A 19616-nucleotide genomic window follows, 5' to 3' on the forward strand; every position below is an offset into this window, starting at 1 on the left:
GGGGGGGGGGGGGGGGGGGGGGTGGAGTGAGGAGAGGGCGAGAACAAAAGCCTCGCTAGGAGGGGCCGCCTCACTTTCCCAGAGCTCTTCGGCGCCTGCAGTTGGGACCTCAGCTGCCTTCGTCCCTTGATCCACTGGTCCCTCTCTCCCGCCACTGCTTCTCCCCGGGTCTCTCTGCTGCACCCTTGGCCGGGCTTGGCGGGGACCCGGGCCCACTCCCCGCGCGCCTTCACGCTCCAAACACTCTGATTCGTCAACTTTCCCGTTTTCCTTGTTCATTTTGCAAGTCCCAGCACGGGCAAATCGCAGCAGATGGGAAGAGGCATTTGGGGATTAATGGAGCTATTTGCCTTTTTCTTTCTTTTTTTTTTTTTAAAGTGTCTAAATGGATTCGCACAACTCAGTAACTTTGGAGGCGGAGGACAGAGCCACGAGCGCTGAGCCCCCGGCCAGCTGCGGGAGAGGCGAGGGGTCTGTGTGAGGTCTGGGCGGGCGAGCAACCGGATGGCTGGGGCGCCAGCTTCAACTGTCCTCTTTCCTTCTGAGTCTGGGCAAAGAAGTCGCAGTGTTTTCCGCTCCCCCGCCCCCGCGTCCTCTCCACTGGGGGCCTGTGTGCGCGCGCGTGTGTGTGCACGCGCTCCGTGTGCATGCCTAAAAAATCTGAACAAAGAGACCCACCAAAAATAGGCGAAGGAACATCACCACCTCACTAGTAATTATTTTCTATTTATACGCAGAGAATCCGATGGATTTTTTCCCCCCAGAGGGGAGGGATTTGGGGGAAGAGGTGAGGAAGTTCTTCTCGGTTTGGGTCATCAGAGAGTTGTGGGTTGATGCTGGGGTCTTGCCACACAGAAGTAAGCTCCGGGGGGCTTTGAGAAACCCTGACCTACTAAAGGAGTCAAGCGCTGGCCCCGCCCACCTCTTCCAGGGTGTCCTGTTAATCGCCCCACCGTTCGGGCCAGTCCCGGTTAATTTCCGGGGTCTGCGTTAAGGTGAGGGGCGGGACTGCGGCTGCTGCGGTTTTCGCCTTGGTAGGGAAAGATCTCGGAGACAGGTAGGCTGCCTTGCAGATTCGGGTGAACTGCTGAAATCTCCATCCCTTCCTGGCAAAGCAGCTCTTAAAAGAGCCATCCTGGGCAACCCCCTCAGGTCCTCTCCCACTCTGGGAGCCTTTCTGTCTTCTCTATAAATCCTGCTTTTTTTTTTTTAAAGTCATCCTTGGAGGTTGGCGGGAGTGCGGCGGGGGAGGAGGGGTGGGTGGGCAGGTGGGGAGAGAGGCTAACCTTGAGGCGTCTAGGGGAGAAAGCAATGCTGGAGCAAGTCCTCTTTGATCTCGCGAGACAGCCCTCCACAAGGTGCCCAAAAGCCCAGCAGGGATCCAGCTCCCTGGTCCTGCCCTCTTGCAGCTCTGCTGGGGGAAAAAATGACTACAGTTAAGCTGGTTGCAGCTACATTCTTCTTCCCTTACCGGGAAAGCTCTGCGTGAAGGCAGAATCAAGGGGCAGGCATCCAGTCCTTGGGCACAGAGCCCCAGCACAGGTCCTCCCAGTATGATTTTTGGGAATTCCAGAAAGCAGTGGAAGGGCAGACTTGAAAAGAAGGAATGGTTGATTTTTTCCTGACAGCTTCCAAGGTATGATTTTCAACTCTCGTTGCTGTTTAGATCACCTGGAATGCTTTAAAAAAAAAATTCAGCTCTAGGATGGGACCTGAGTGTCAGTACTGTGGAGGAGCACTCGAGGTGATTCTAATGTTCAACCAATCACTGTTAAAGAAAAGTAACGAACACTGGCTGAGCATCATACTACGGGTGTGTGTGTGTGTGTGTGTGTGTGTGTGTGTGTGTGTGTGTGTATCATTTAGTTCTCACAACTACCCTAGGAGACGGGTGCTATGCCCGTTTATGTGCAAGGTTATCATGGCTCAGGTAAGGCACCTTGTCCAAGGTCACACGGTTAGAAAATTGTGCAACCCCTAGTCTCCTGGCTCCAGCCATGTCTGAGACATGTTTTCAGATCGAGTGAACATCAGAATCTGGAACAGTGACCTAAGATGAAGATTCTTGAGTTCTATCCACAGAGATTCTGAGTCAATAGGTTCAGGGTGGGCCCTAGAAGTCTGCATTTAACTATCCCCTCTCTTTCTTCTTTCCTCCCTTCTTCCCTCTCTTTCTTACTTCCTTTCTTCCTTCCTTCCCTTCTCTTTCCTCCACTCCTCTCCTTCTTCTTCCCTTTCTCTCTCCCTTCCTTCCTTCTTGGCTCTGAGATAAAGATGTCGACACTTTGGGGGAAACACTGATCTTGGGTTTGGGAATATATTACAGTACTGAGGGATGGATACATTAACCCAAAAGTAAGGAGAGGGGCCAGTGCGACTCTTATTTGCATTCTGTTGCTTGTCTCTCCACCTATGTAACATTTCAGTGGTGCTGGGGCTGCCCCAGGTGCCTGCCAAATGCAGGTGGTTGATCATTTGCAGTTCCAACCATGGCAATGGACTCAAGAACTTCTGCCTGTTGGTGCTGAGGGATGTTCCGGTAGGCACCGGCATACCAGGCTCATCATCAGAAAGGCCACTATAAAGCAAGGCAGCTTCCAGGTGAAATTAACCTGCCAGCCTCTTAATTTTTGTCTGGAGCTGTAAGAGTCACTGACATGGGGTTTGTTCTCATCTCACCTGAAAGCACCTTTTCAAAGACATGAAGCTTGTTGCCACTCCCCCATGACAAACTTTGCAGAGGCCTCCAAGATGTTAGTTCACAGGCTCAGAGTCCTGGGAATGTGGCCTGCTTCCTTTTGAGCTGACTGAGACTGAGGAAAGGAGAAAGATACCAATTCCAGGAAGGAGGTGGGGGGAGGCTCATGCGATCTTGTAAGAACTTGTAATGCTCATTCAGCAGCTGTAAGAGCAGCCACAGTCAATCTCTGCTTATTGGAAGAAATGGTGGCAAATGGTAGCAAGCTATGGGTACCAAACCACAAGGATATGTCTTGTTTGGTCTAGAAGGTATTTCTTCTCTTCCTCCTTCCTCTTCTTCCCTCCTCCTCCTCCTCTTTTCTTTTTTTTCTTTCTTGAGTTGGAGTCTCATTCTGTTGCTGAGGCTGGAGTGCAATGGTCTGATCATGTCTCACCACATCCTCTACCTCCTGGGCTCTGGCAATCTTTCTGCCCCAGCCTCCTGAGTAACTGAAACTGCAGGTGCATATCACCATACCCAGATAATTTTTTTGATTTTTTTTTTTCTGAAGAGACAGGGTCTTGCTATGTTTACCAGGCTGGTCTCAAACTCTTGGCCTCAAGCAATTCTCCCACCTCAGCCTCCCAAAATGCTTGGATTACAGCCTGGTGGGTATTTCTATTTGTGTGTTTTATTTAAAAATTTTCCTCATTTTTTGTACTGTGAAATATTTTAAACATACAAAAAACTTGAAAGAATAATAAAATGAACTCCAGTATATCCTCCATATAAATAGGGTTTCTCAAACTTAACACTAATGACACATGGAGCTGGATACTTCTTTGTTGTGCATGGGCTGTCCTGTGCATTGTAGGATGTTTGGCAGCATCCCTGGTCTCTACCCACTAGATGCCAGTAGCACACACCCCACACTCCAGTCATGACAGTCAAAAATGTCTTCAGACTTTGCTAAATGTCATCTAGGGGCAAAATCATGCCAAGCTGACAACTACTAATCTGGATTGAACAATTATTAGTATTTGGACATATTTGCTTTAATGTTCTCATACTCTCTCCATATGTTTTTGCTTTCCTGCCCTCCTTCTCACTCTCCCTTTCTTCTTTCCTTCCTTCTTCCCTTTCTTTCTTACTTCCTCTCTTACTTCCTTCCCTACTCATCTCTCTTTTCCTTCCTTCTTTCCTTCCTTTCTTCTTCTTCCCATTCACCCTCCTTTTCCTCCCCTCCCCTCCTCTCCCCTCCCCGTCCCTCTTCTTGCCTTCTATGCCTTCATTTATTTCCTTCCTCCCTTCTTCATTTCTTTCTTTTAGGCTGAAATATATGAAAATAAATTACCGACTTGATATAGTCCCCAAATACTTCAGCATGGATCTCCTAAGAGCAAGGACATTTTCCTACACACCACAATTCCATTATCATACCCAAGAAAAGGACAAAAAATTTCATAATATCATCAAATATCCAATCATATTAAGCATTTCTCAGTCATCCCAAAAATGTCTTTTAGAGCTTTTTTCCCCCCTCAAATAAGGATACAGTCAAGACTCATTGTATTTGGCTGTGAAATCTCTTTAGTCGCTACTATACTCGGCATTTTAAAACCAAGTTAGAATCAGTTGCCAATGTCTAAAAATGGGGAGATTTCACATAGAAATCCAGATTTCTTGTTTCTCCTGAGAGTAGGTCTAGTGACATTGGGTTTGTCTTTTCACACAGCAACCATTGGTTGCCGCTAAGTGATGTCTGCCCCCTTTAGGAAGCTCTTGGGTTCATCTCAGTTGCCACTTCCACCCAGTTCACTAGGCTGTTTCTGGCAGCCCTTAGAGACATCAGTCAGGCTGATGTGAACAGCACAGGCTTCAGTCAGACTGCCTAAGAGTCAATTCCAGCACAGCCACTTAATAACTGTGTGACCTTGGGAAGGTTGCCTCACCTCTCTGAGTCTCAGATTCTTGTCTGGAGGTTGAGGGTTCAGAGATAGGGCTTAAAGCAATTAGCACAGAACCTGTAACAAAGTCACTGTTCAGGAATTATCACCCTTTTTCATCTTTCCTATTATTGGAATTTTCTACCTCTTGTCTACTGAAGAGAGTGACAGTATAGTCTGGATCTTGGTGGGCGTTGCTCTGCTATATTTATTTAGCTATGTGATACTGGCCGAGTCTTTTAACCTCTCTGGACTTGTATGTGAATCTGAGTTGCGGGGGTGGCTGGCAGGTTCAGAATAGGATGAGAAGTCTATGTATGATTACATTAAATGCACTGCAAAGTGTTGGTCTAGGTGATGCTGAAGAACTCTTGCTGGGTTAGTGGTTTTTCTGTAAGCTTAAATGTAAGTCCTCACTTAATTTCATACCCCTCCCCTGTGAGGGGAGCTCTGTGACAATCTGCCATTTACTTAGGCACAGGTTGCCTTCTAGGAGGGTGAACACACCCTTGGTGTCTGGAGGAGTCTAGGAGGGTGAACACACCCTTGGTGACTGGAGGAGTCGAACTTCAAACCTAGGCAGTCTAAGGTGAAGTGCAGGTCCTTGACTGCTAGGCTGCACTGCTTTTGAGCACAAACCTGCAGGACTTCCAGTCTCCTGAAATCATAAAGAAGTATGTGGTGCTCTGCAAATAACAACGCATACGTCAGGGCCAGGGCAGGAAGCCACTGTAAGATCAAGACTAGGAATGTTTTCTGCATCTGCCCCTGGCAGTGCACACATCTTGGTGGAGATGTCAGTGAGAAATGACCTTGGGGATGGAAGCACATGATTGAAGCTCTCTACACTTGAAGCCAGTAGAGAACACATGCCATTAGTTTGTCCACCTTCAAGAAGTGGAAATCCAGTTGGCAAATTGTGTAGTACAGTGTCCTGTGTGTTTTTAAAGCATGCATGGGATGAGCTGGCGTCCTTTGCAAAGAAATGGCATCAAATGATAAATTTACTTCTTTCTCTCGTCGACCAACTTCTCTTCCACTGTCCACCCTTCTACACATTTGTGGCTATGGCTCTGACCATTTTCCCAGGCTTGCATATACTGTTGACCATGGGCAAGTCTTTAAGTTATATATTTTTCCTTGCAGGATATATTTGCTTCTCTTTGGGCACTGAGTCCTTGCAGTTTAAAAGTCAACTTCATTGAGATATAATTTACACAATAAAATGTACACATTGTGAGCATACAGTTTGATGAACTTTGTCAAATGTCTATACCTATGTCACCATTAACTATAGAAAGTTCACTCATGCCCATTGCCTTTGCATTCTTGAAAAATAAATGATGCTTCTTGTACAAGAAGAGTTACTTTAGGAATCAAGTGTAAGTCAAAGCATAATTTGGGCATTGGGACCCCTGGAGGCTTTGAAGAGATACTGACCTCTGTTTGAAAATATTGGGGTCATATATTTGCTCACTGTAATCGGAAGAAAAAGAGATACAACATTTTCTTTTTGTTCCTCCAATATGCATTCCCCCACTGGAGCTGTTGCATGGCTCAAATTCTCTTTTGTTTGATTTCTCATCATACAGCTTCTCATCATACAGGCCCCAGCTCCCGTGTCACCTTTTCCAAGAAGCCTTCCCTGACTACCCAGGCTTAGTAGTCCCCATAGCACCTCCACATGCACCAGCCTACCACTCAATGTTATTGGCTTCATTTTACATTACAATCTGAAATTAACTTACTAGTTTACTGGTTTATAGTTTATTATCTGTTTCCTTCTACCACAGCAGGAGAATGCAGGGACAATAGTTGTTTCCTCCACTCCCTTGTTGTATTCTGAGTGCCTTGTGCAGGACGTGGCAAATATGAGTCCTGGTTTCTGATATCCTGGTTTACACAGCAAAAGAAAGTGTCTCCCCATTTTTTCATTCATCCATTCATTCATTCAATGGGTATTTGTTGAACACCTACCTTATGCCAAGCTCTGTGCTGAGAGCTGTGAGAGAACAGTGTGGTACAGATGCTTTCCCTCCCCTCACAGAGTGAACAACTAAATATTGGGAGGCAAGTAACGCTTAAGGAAATATACAAGAACATCGGCACTAAATTGAACCTTATGAAATTGCCCAATATCAAATTTTCAGTCCCCAAAATGGCAATGTTTCAACATAATGTTCTGAACTGGGTGAAGAGATGTTAAGGAAAAGTGTAGCTTCTTCAATAAGGTACCTGTACTAGGCAGGATTTCCCAGAGAAACAACCAATATATAAAGAGATTTATTTAATTTTTAACATTTTTTATTTTAAAATTGTGGGGTAAAGTTAAGGGTTAGGTGTACAAAGATGCATTGTGCAGGTACCCTTGTTGATGAGGTGTGCCTCCCCATCCTTAGACAGATATTGACTACCGTTAGTCTCACCTCTCTTCCCCTCTCTGCCCCCCCCATAGTTTCCCACCACTGTCAATTCTTTTCTTATAGTATTATGATAGTTGTTCAAGGGCCACTTATGCATGAGAACATGTGATTCTCAGATCTTTGTTTCTGCGAGAGATCACTCAGTATTATAAACTCCAATTCCATCCAGGTTGCTGCGAAATTCATGATTTTATTCTTTTTTATGACTGTGTAATATTCCATGCACCACATTTTTAAAATCCAGTCCTCTTTTGATGGACAGCATGGTTGATTCCATGATCTTGCTATTGTGAACAATGCTACGATAAACAAACGTGTGTTGGTATCTTTTTTATAGAGTGATTTGAGTTCTTCAGGGTATATTCCCAGTAGGGGGATTGTGGGGTCATATGGAAGGTCGATTTTTAGAGCTTTTAGGAATCGCCACACTGATTTCCACAGAGGCTACACTAGTTTGCACTCCCACCAACAGTGTAGAAGTGTTATTATAAGAAATTGGCAAGTCAAAAATCTGCAGAGCCAATGTCCTTGCTCAGGAGGAAAGGCCTGCAGGCAGGAGAATTCTCTCTTATGTGGGGAGGGTCAGCCTTTTGTTCTATTTGGGCTTTCAAATGATTGGTTAAGGCCAATTCACATTAGGGAGAGCAATCTGTTTTACTCAGTTTACTGGTTTAAATGTTGACCTCATCCAAGAATACCCTTGCAGAAACACTCAGAATAATGTTTGATCAAATATCTGGGCACCTTGTGGCCCAGTCAAGTTGACACACCACACTAACCATTCTACTACCCCTGGGGTTCTGCTACTCAGAGTGTGACCTGTGGGTCAGCAGCATCTTCATCACCTGCAATCTTGAGCAGAATTTCAGGTCCCACCTCAAGTTCATTGAATCAGAATCTGCATTTTAGCAAGATCTTCAGGTAATCTGAATGCACATTGGAGTCTGAGAAGCACCCAAACTATGTGAAACAAGCATGCCAAATCCTTAGGCGCTTATTTGGTTTGTGACACATAATTGGTTTTCTTTTTCTGAGTTGGTGTTCCACTCTATCACACAAGCTGGAGTGCAGTGGCACACTCATGGCCACCCCAGTGTTGACCTGTTGGACTCTAGCGATCCTTCCACCTCAGTCTTCCAAGTAGCCAGAATTATAGGTGCGCACTACCACACCTGGCTAATTTTTTATTTATTGTAGAGACAAAGTCTTGCCAAGTTGCCTGGGCTCAAACCTGTGGGCTCAGGCAATATATTCACCTTGGCCTACCAAAGTGCTGGATTACAGGCTGAGCCACCGAGTCCAGCCAGTAGATTCTTTTTTTTTTTTTTTGAGTTGGAGTCTCACTCTGTCATCCAGACTGGAGTGCAGTGGCTGCTCCCGGTCACCGCAGCCTCGACCTGCTGGGCTCTGGCGATCCTTCCACCTCAGCCTTCCAAGTAGCTGGAACTACAGGCGCATGCTACCACACCCGGCTAATTTTTTGATTTATTGTAGAGATGAGGTCTCACCAAGTTGCCCAGGCGGGTCTCGAACCCGTGCGCTCAGGCAATCCACTCACCTCAGCCTCCCAAGGCACGGGATTACAGGCTGAGCCACCGAGCCCGGCTTAGTTGATTCTTTTAAAGTCATCAATTTTCTTTCAATACATCTCCACTTACAAAAATGTTTGTTGTATGTACCTGATAGAAACACATTCATTTCACTAAGTATATTGCATGTGCATGTACTCATGAACAATTATTATGCACATTATAAAGCATTCCTAAAAACAGAACTTTTAAACTGAACTGAAGGTGAAATAAAAATTGTTTAAAAATTGGTTGCTAAGTGTGATGACTTTATAGTTTCATTAGCTAATATCTCAAAATGTAATGTATATTGAGGGTAACATTTATCATTAATAAATAAATCCATATTTTGAATATTTCTCCTGAGAGTTTTGATTATTTTTGACTGACTTCATTTTGATATGAGTAGCCCATCACTATTTTAACCTTGTGAGTATCTTTTGAAGAGAATAGCGGAGTCTACTTTGCTGTTTACTTGTGCTTGCGTTACCACTACTATCTTCAGACTGTGGTTTTATAAAGGGAGGGCATTTTTAAAGCCACATGTCTGCTCTGTGTTGGTTAACACAGTCCAAAGTAGATAATTTAATCTATGTGTCCCCATTCAGTGGCACATATAACTGTAATATGGGCAGTACACCCCGGGAAGGGTGCTGCTGGTAGTCACCTTCCTTGGTCCTGCCATTGAATAAACCTTCCAGGAGTGGGCTCCAGCATCAATACATGTATTAAATTATTTTCTCATTTTTAATGACTAAAGATCACACAAAGAAGTTCTGATATCCCTCTGCCAGATACCAAATACTTTTATGCAGTTCCTGGAGTGAATGAACCATACTCTGCAGATTCCTTGTCTAGGAAATGGAGATCTCTAGGATTCCCCATCTCTACTGAAAGCTCTGGGAAGAGCTGCCCAGGGGAAAAGTGTCCTTGGACTTTTGGACTGGGATTTTAGGAATTGTGGCACTCACAAGGCAACATCCAGGGATCTGCAGATGGCAGTGCTAACCAAGTTCATGGTAACCATCCTGATTACTTACTTGGTTATCCTTTTGAAAGCCTAAATATTTTGGAATTTTCATGGGGGAGGGACTCCTTAGAGACTGATAAAACCTTTGACCTCTTGCTCAAGAAAAATGCACAAACAAAATTTTCACTTCAATTTCAGAGGAGTTCAGTGACCCCTTGAAGCTCAGGCTGAAGAACCTGTTTGGAAGTGAAAAAGACAAGTTAGGTTTAGGTTTGGAAGGCTTCTGTCTTCTGTCTCAAAACTTTCCTTCCCAGCAGCCCCTTTGAATCTCAGACTCTGCTTATTGCACAGAGCTGGGAAGGAGTCTGGATTTTGATTTCAGAGATATTCAACTTTGCATTTTCACTCCATTAGCTGGGTTAAATTGGTTAGGTTTTCACTCTGTGAAATGGGTTATGATACTCTACACCCTGTCATTGGCACCCCTCCTTGTTTGTTCTATTCTAGTTTTATTGGCCTTCTTGCTTGTTCTTCAAATATCTGAGCTAATTCCTGCCTCAGGACCTTTGCACTTGTTGTTCTTTCAGCCTGGAATGCTCTTTTCATCTTCTTCATGTGACCAGCTCCTTACTGTTCAGGGCTCAACTTAGACGGAAAGGTTTTTCTTGATCACACCATATCTCTCCCCTGCTTACCAAGGTTTTTCCTGATCAAGAAGGTTTTGCCTGATCACACCAAATCTCTCCCCCTCTGTATTTATTTTTCATGTAATTTTCTTTAAAGTCTACATTTCAGAGTTTTTAAAGTATATTTACTAAATTATGCCACCATCATCACTATTTACTTTCAGTTCACAATCTAATTCTAATAACATTTTCATCACTCTTAAAAAAAAACCTACTCCCCAACCCTGGGCAATTATGGATCTACTTTCTGACTTTATAGATTTGCCTATTATGGATATTGGATATAAATGAAATCATACACTATGTGTCTTTTTGTGTCTGACTTCATTCATGTTGTAACAGGTATCAGTGCTCCATTCTTTTTTTATGGCTGAATAATATTCCCTTTCATATAAGACATGTTGTGTATTCATTCACTTGTTGATGGCCATTTGAGATGTTTCCACCTTTTTGTTGTTGTGAAAAATGCTGCTGTGCCCCAGTCTGTCTTGATCACATTACTCTTTTATATATTTGTTTATTTGCAGCCCTTGTTTATTTACTTAACATGCTTATTTTTTTTATCTTCTCCCATAGAAGATAAGCCCCAGGAAGGCAGCAACCTTGTTCGTCTTGTACACTGCTGTATCCTGAGGGCCTTGTATAATGCATGGCACGTAGTAGACAATAAATGTTTGTCGAATGAATGAAAGAATGAGAATGGTAGTTACTCTCTTGTCTCTTAGTGGATTCAGTGTTTTCTTCTAATTTATGAGGGACTTTTGCTGTGTTGACCTGGGTCTCTCTCACATCTGAGATGTCTACTCACCAGCTGTGTTTCTTCCTGTTGCCTGATAAAGAACCATTCCCCTAAGCTCAGGGTCTCTGATCTTACCACAGTCTCAAACTTTAATGTACAGTAGACTCACACAGATTGCTGAGTCCCGCCCCTTGAGTTTGACTCAGTAAGTCTGGATGAATCTGAACATTTGTATCTTAACAAGTTCCCAAGTGACACTGATGCCACTGATTGCCAGACCACTGTTTGAGAATCCCTGTCACAGTGGGGTGAATTCCAGCAGACAGGCTGGGCTTGCTGAGTTAACGGGTGGTCTGTGTGGGCCTTCCTCAAACAGTTCATTCTCCTTCTGTCTCCCTTTATGTGGACCAGAGAATTCTAGTTAGCTAAGAGCATCTGGGTATATCTTGAAACATGGTAGTACCCTGGAGAAACTTTCCCTGGTACAAGAGGAAGCCTGTATGAAGATGTTCATTGCAGTGTTATTTACAGGGGCCAGGGAGTTGGGGACCATCTTGATGTCCATTATTATGGAAATGACAAATAGGGCTGATAGTCTGCTGGTCTGCAATAAAACAACTGGATGTTTATGGCCGCCATTCATTCTGCTTGGCCAGTTCCTCTACCATACTAGTCATTGTGTATGGAAACTATGATCCCTGCAGATAAGTGCTGGGATGCTATGCAGTAGTTATAAGTTACAAAAGAGATTCATCTTCAGCAATATGGCTAACCCTTGCATTGTGTGAACAAAGGAAGAAGCAAGATGAAGTTTATGGTAAAAAACGCCATTTGTGTAAAAGTTAAACACATGAACAATAATACCTACAGTATTACATATCTTTCAAGGATATGCATATATTTAAATAAACACATGGTAGAGGGTAGACAAAGAGAAAAAGGGGTATTGGTAGATTTAACATCAAGTGTAATATCTGTTTGACAGATCTCTGTTCTATGTGTAAACACCAACCTTTTTTTTCTAAGTTTACATCTAATTGTTAAAGTCACTATCATGGGTTGAATTGTGTTTCCATCCCCCCAGCCTGGCAAAAAAGACTCTGGTTCAAACCCCTATGCCACAGCTTACTGGCTCTGTGACCTTAAAGAGGTTAATTCACCTGTCTGAGCCATTATTTACTCATCTTCAAAGGAGTAGTAATCATCATAAAGTGTTTTGTGCTACTTTGTTAAGGCATGTGATGCGATTAGCATGTTGCCTGGCTTATGGTCAATACTCAGTAAATGTTAACTATTGTTGCTCATATTGGGCCATTACTGTACATGAAGTATTATATCTAGTGTTAGATATAAAGAGAGAACTGAATCTATGGAGTGCAGACACATTACATGTATTCATCATTTAATCCTCCGTGGGGTAGATATGACTGTTATTACACGACTGTTGTGACAGTCATGCAAACTAGTCTGTGTGAAGTCACTGTGTAACCTCCAATCACAGTAATTTTATTTGCTTATGTTTTCATTCACCCCACCCCTACCTTGAATGGTAACTCCATGGAGTAAGTGGCCTTGTCTTTTGCTCACAAGCGCAGTGCTTGGAGCATAGCAGGTGCCAATCATCGTGTTTTGAATGAACAGATTTAAATTCTTTTTTCTTTCAGGGCCCTTGCTGATGTCATGAGGCCACAGGGCCACTGCAACACTGACCACATGGAGAGAGACCTTAATATTGTTGTCCACGTCCAGCATTACGAGAACATGGACACGAGAACCCCTATAAATAATCTTCGTAAGTATAGTTGCATGGACCATTTCCTGTCCTGCATAGTGCTCTGCACAGTGGTCACACTGCCAGATTTCATGATGTGTGTTTGGTTTGTTAAGTGCTTCTTTTTGTGGAAAAGTTAGAGGTTTTATTTCTTGTCTCTTGGATGCTGCTGAGTTTGGCATTGTCAGATTTTATTTGGTTGGTGTCTCTCTGTTAAATAGTGATCCTCTTGGTTAGTTTCAGATGCTTGGTTCTTCTTTTACCAAGTAGACCACCTGGCTGGTTCATCTTAGTTGATCTATTAACGAATGGACTTTTTGGTTGGTTCATCATGATTGGGCACTTAGTTAACCAATCGAGTTTTTGGTTGGTTCACTTTAGGTAGTTAATCCCTTACCCAATGGTCCATTTGCTTATTTGTTTGCCTTCTGAGATAGACTAGTTGCGACTTCTAGTTTCAGGCTATTTTCAATTAAGAAATGCTAGTTCAGGAGAATTATATTTATTTTTATATAACTAGAATTTCATAAAAATAATCCACAAAATACTCTGTGTGGGTGAGGGGGTGGGTATTGTGATCATGTTGGTTTGGGAAGTGCATATGTGTGATTGAACAACAGCAAAAATTCGTTTCTGTTGTTCTGCTAGGGCAAAAAAAAAGCATTATTTGCTATCATGTCTCAATAGATATTTTTCAGCAGAGGGAGTATGCTTGGGGATATTTATATACTCACAAAGATTTCTTTTCTTTTCAAAGGTCTATATATATACAGCCTACATTCTGGAGCTGATGCTCTGACTAATGAAAATGAAGGAAAAATAAGATTGTTTCATTTTTGACAACTGTGGTATTCCCAGCAATTATGTTTGCAAGTAACCCCCACATTAAAGTAATATGGAAGACTTGGTTTAAAATAACAAAAGTATGCATTTAGTTGTGACTGGAGTTTCCTGAAAGGAGAAACAGTTCTGGTTTTGCATATTTCACAGTCTGTGTCACCTTTGCTGAAGTTCTACTAGGGGTATTGCATGGATGTTTTATTTGCTGAATCATAGCTTTGGACCGTTTAGTTGCAAATTTTTTATGCTCATTGGGTAGAGGAAGAAACCTGTGGAATTTAACTTAGGTGACGTGAATACTCTGATTCTGCATGGTGACGATTTTTTACGATTTGGACAGTGTTGCAGTGTGTTAGCAAAGTCAAATTTTACATGATTTGAAAAATGGGCCACCAAATAGGATGTCTTAGGTTTAAATATGTTAAATAATTTGATATTATTTATTTATGAACTGGATCACAAAATTGGATGAGAAATAGCCACATTTTAGAGATAAATGCACCAGCAAATGGAAGTTTTATGACCAACTCCCACAGCCCCAGAATATATGATAAATAGCATCAACTCTGATGTGGCCATTACTGAGTCTGATTCTGGCTTTGATGGAAATGAGCACATTCTCTTTTAGTTGGCACTGGGGATGTAGTTGAACCTGGTTGTATGCTTGGATCCCAAACATTATATATCAGTGAACATGATCACAGAGCAGAAAGACAGAAATGGTGTTGAGCCCCTGACCATAAAAGGTGGTTGCTAACAGCTTTTTCATTTGAAGTTTCAATCTCTAGGATGAGTTTGAATCAGCACTTGAATGAAATAACTCATTGAAGTCACCCAAGTTTCATCATTCCTTCAGGCTAAAGGGCAGGAAATCTTAATGAGTGTTGCTTAAACAAGAGACTTTCATTTAAAACTGTACTGAAAATAAATTACTGCTCAGGCACTGGTATCCAGGAATGCATAATTCAGAAATCTTTTGTGACAGGCTACTTTGGTTTACTTCTGATTTTTGCATTTGATCTCTAATTGTGATCCTGTAATTTGTGATCTTTTATACCAAGAGAGAAAGTGTCTTGTAACAGTCTACTGAATAGAACTACACTAGAGCTACTAGTAAACTATAGGAAAGAATTCCAGGAGTAATATACAAAACATTGCATTCTTACAAGAATTGCCACAGATTTTAATTTTATATAATCCTGCCAGGTTGACTCAGTTCTTCTTTCCTAAAATTCTTGGGAATATCTCTATAAGTAAAAGAAGAAGCATGTAGTCTTATCACAGATTTACATTATTAAGTTTACTTTATACAGCACATTAATTCAATAGTTGATAGTAATGATAAATTTCCTTGTAATAGCTTGTTTATCTATTTATTGATTAACAGGAATATTTCTATATTATAAACACAGGAAAACATTTGTATGTTCAGAAGAAGGGATGATTTAGGGAGTTCATTGAGAGGCTAGGACTAGATGACTGATATTAATCAGTTGTTAGGGGTCAAAGTAGCTGAGCAATCAGCAGAGCTCATTTTGACTGAAAGAGAAGTGGGAGAGAAGGAATCCAGTCTGATAATTGGAAAATTAGGCCAGCTCTTCATACTATTACTTCCCTTTCCTGGACATTATGAGATCGACAATGATTTACCATCAAAAAATGAAAAGAAAGATGCATCTGTTTGCAATGCACCAAGAAGGGCACATCATGACATTTTTAGATTGTTCTTCACCAAACATCCAAGCTGGCAGATTTGAATGGGAATTCAATAGTCTCAACTTAAATGCCATTTCCATGTCTATTCAGTCATCCATACGACATTGCTATAAGAGAGCAATAATCTCCATCTTTTACTTTCTCCTTATCTTCTTCATAACACCAGAACACTTTCCAATCTCTTCCTTATCCTTTGGTCAAATGCTAAGAGAATCAGCAGCCAGTGTAGAAATCTGGGTATTTGGAAGGAAAGGAGTGGAGAAGGACTTGGGTGAACAGAAACATGGAAGAGAGAACTTAAATATGGGCACATTTTATCAACCTTTCGACATCAATTTTCTAGGGTTGATTTTTCCTGTGATATGCTGGACTTGCCTTTTTATCTAAAGATGAAATTTTCTTCAGTTGATGCTGCTCATGTTCTGTCCAGGCATTCTGTGATATTGCCTAAAAATATTTAGTCTAATAATCAAAAGGGCCTCAACCTCTTCGAGTAACAGGATGTAGATTCCAATGAAATAGTGATTTTCTGCAATGTGCCTTGGCTTCTATATAATTACAGTTTGTTTTTGAAGGCACATTTTGTCTTTAAGTGCTATGAACACATTCTGCTATCCCAACCCAACTTCCCTGCCGGCTAATGACACATCCACTCCTTTTGGGAGTTTAGGGTGAATGTAGACTCCATTTTGTTTTCTTAAGAATAAGAGAAGTGAATGAGGGCCCGTGGATGCCACCTAGATCAATGTTTCTCAACTCATTCGTGTTCACAGCACATGGTTTTGAAATATAGGGGTTTTTTGTAATTTTTTTATTTATAGAAAACTTGCAAAGATAGTACAAGGAGTCCCATATCCTCCTCATCCATTTTCCCCTGATGTTAACATCTTACATTGCCATGATACATTTATCAGAACTAAAGAATCATGAATATGCTCCTTTTTAGCTAAACTGTAGACATTGTTTGAATTTTACTGGCTTTTTCACCAATATCCCTTTCTGTTCCTAAGTCCAATCCAGAATATCACAGCACACTTTGATAGTAGAATCTTGGGTGTGCAATATTGTATAATGATGTGATAAAGACAGAAAAACTACACTAAACAAGCCAGCTGCAATTACAATGCCTTTATTGCCACAGCATAGAAAGTGTCTATAAAAACATCTATATAAAATTGCTCTCCTTGGGTCAGTGTTGGAATGGAACCAGTTACTGGCCTGACTGTGCTCTTGTATATATTCATGGGACAAAGTACTCTCTTATGTCCCATGCATGCATGCATGCAACACTCTTTGGAACTGGGTTAATGTTACATGATTCATTTTATAGCATAATCTGAGCAACTGAGATCTCACGTCGAACTGAGGGGAAATGGTGACTCGGGTTTTAGGACACAAAATTCATCAGAAAGAGTAGGCTCCTATTCCAGTCCCTCCCCACCACCATTCCCTAGGATGATCCCAAGTGGATTTACGGGAACCCAAAAGCAAACTTATGGCTTAGTTTCTGGAGAGGCTATACAGATAATATAGAGGATCATTTATTTGTCCATATTTATCAAGGTGTCTCATACTTGACTTTTGGAAATATTTCCAAATATCTAAAAAAATGGGGGGGGGATTTCCTAGCAAGGGCAGGCAAAAAAGTAAATATAGATAAAGGAATGTATAAGATAAAATATACATAAGATAGTGTAATATCAGCAGTAACTTATACAGATAGCCTTACAAATCCCCAGCACATTGAATCCTCAAAACCTTATTAGGTTGATACTATTATTTTCACCATAATAAGAATGGGGAAACTGAGTCATGAGATTACATGACTTGTCTGAAGTTTGTGTAGCTACTAAATGGTGAAGCTGGGATTTAAACTGAGCCAGTCAGACTTCAAGGTCTATGATTTTAACTACTATACCATATTACCTCTCCTTGTGGTGTGGGTGTTTTCAGTATAGGTAGCTTTTCCTCTGAGAGTAGAAATAGTGGAAGGGTATGCTCAATGAACTTAAAGGTCCATTAGCACTCTAAGAAAGAGCTGTTTCCAAATTATACATCCAATTTACCATCTTGTGATGAGTCCTCCCTTAAGCGGCATGATAACCAACATTTATTGAGCACTTGCTATGTGCCAGGCACTGTGCTACATGCCTTGAATGTATTAGCTCATTTAGTACTGGAAACAACCCTCAAAGAGCCTACCTCACTTCTGTCTCAGGGTCTTTGCACATGCTGTGCTTTGTGCCCACAGCATACTGCCTCTGTCTCACCTCTTCCCTTTTACATCTTACTTCAATTACTGCCTTATTAGAAAGGACTTCCTTGACTACCACTGGCACCCAAGTCCCAGATATTTAAAAAATTTGGGGCAATTTTCTAGTAAGGGCAGACAAAAAGGTATATATAGATAAAGGTATGTATAGTAGTAAAACATATGTAAGATAGTGTAATATTAGCAGTGATTTATACAGTGTTATAAACCCCTGACACATTGAATCCTCAAAACCTTATTAGGTTGATACTACTATTGTTACCATCATAAGGATGGAGAAACTGAGTTTCAGAGAGATTAAGTGGCTTGTCTGAAGTTTGTATAGCTATTAAATGGCAAAACTGGATTGAAACTAAGCTAGACAGGTCACACGGCTCTCCACTTCCCCATTATTTTCTTCATAGCATTTTGTTTTCTCTGAAATTGTCTCACTCAGTTTATTTATGACCCTTTTACTCTAATCTATGCTTTTTGGAAGAAAATGCTTTGTATTGTCACAGCTGTACCCGCCCCCCCCAAGTGAACCTGGGGTTGACTCATGGCAAAAGTTCTATACATTAAAAAAATTTTTTTTCAGAGATGGAGGCCTTACTATGTTGTCCAGGCTAGTCTTGAACTCCTGGCCTCAAGAGGTCCTCCTGTATCAGCCTCCTGTGCAGTTCTATACATTTTTGTCTGACAAGTAAAAAGGCCTATGAAAGAGGTGTTATATTCTCAGTTTATAATGGAAAACTGAGATTATGAAAATTAAAGAACTTGTCTAACTCTATGACTGGAATTTGCTTAAAAAATACTCCTGGAGGCTAGAGACGGTGGCTCATGCCTGTAATCCTGGAGTTTTGGGAGACCCAAGTGGGAGGAGCACTTGAGGCCTGGAGTTTGAGGTTACAGTGAACTATCATCATGCACTGTATTCCAGAAAAAAATAAATGAAAATGCTCCAGGAAAATATAAAATTGTTGGAGATGATAGGTGAAACAAAATTGGAAAAAATGTTGAGAGTTATTGCAGCTGGGTGACATGGGAGTTGATTATTCTGTCCTCCTTATCTTTGCATATATTTGAAAATATATGTGATAAGATGTTAAAAATTAGGAAAGTTGTCAGCGACATCATAGTTAATAAATAGAAGAGCCAGGATGCAAACCCAGGTCTATCTGACTCCATAGCCTGGACTTTATTAGAGGTACATGGATTATCTCATGGTGAATATTTGGGTCTCAGGAAGGGTAGGAATTAGGACCACTTCAAGGATTACAATAAGTTGAGTGGGAAAAGCTTCTCTTTTGTCTTTAACATTTTCAGTCATTGTGAGCACTTATTTCACATTATTTAGAAAGAGAATATGACTGGTTTCCAAGTAGCCAATGGCCCGACTTCTCCTGAATCAGTTGTTTGATCCTGGTTCCATCAGTTGGGTGGGATGGAGTGTATTTTAGGATTCTTTGTTAAGACCACAGTGGGGCTGGGTTCTCCAAGAAAGGTGTTCATGAGAAGGGAAAGGGGTGATGGATTTCTGTTTTAATCTTTCTTGGGGGTGGGCAGGGATGCATTTGTTTTATTCACCTGTGTCTCCAGTGCCTAGATAATATACAGTGTTCAATATACAGTGGTTGAATGCAAGTGTGCATAAATACATCTTTAGTACAAGAATATTTAGCACAAGAATTTAGCTAATGAAGCTTTAGCACAATCTTTAGCGTATGGAGACCAGTAGAACCTGAGACTCCTGGGATTTTGAGTTTTGAGAGGACTTGACTAATTCAACCATGTGTGAAAGTTTAACTCTAAATGTTCTTTTCCACAGTTGGACAGATCAGTTGTTCTATCTGAAGATCTATGACCCTAAAAGTCTTGGCATATGGATTAGTAAATTATATAGTTAATAAGAGTGAGGGTGTGATCTATACTAGATCAGCTTAAAAAAAACAGCTGTAGGTTCAATGCAGTAGCTTGAAGTGAGTTTGAACATTAGATCAAGAAATCTGTTTTTCACTTGAGGTGT

At 41.5% G+C, this 19616-nt stretch overlaps 1 protein-coding gene across 1 annotated transcript in view; it reads left to right on the top strand.

The window, feature by feature from the left end:
- The window catches only part of LOC103263821 (protein shisa-9-like), a 314329-nt gene that overhangs the window by 1414 nt on the left and 293299 nt on the right, over positions 1-19616 (top strand). Inside the window, 1 exon segment of the mRNA XM_008061480.2 lies at positions 12677-12804. Coding sequence (XP_008059671.2) covers positions 12677-12804 — 128 coding nt within the window.

This window comes from Carlito syrichta, unplaced genomic scaffold, assembly GCF_000164805.1.
Source record: "Carlito syrichta isolate Samal-C Ts95f unplaced genomic scaffold, Tarsius_syrichta-2.0.1 Scaffold305280, whole genome shotgun sequence".
Classification (NCBI taxonomy): Eukaryota; Metazoa; Chordata; class Mammalia; order Primates; family Tarsiidae; genus Carlito; species Carlito syrichta.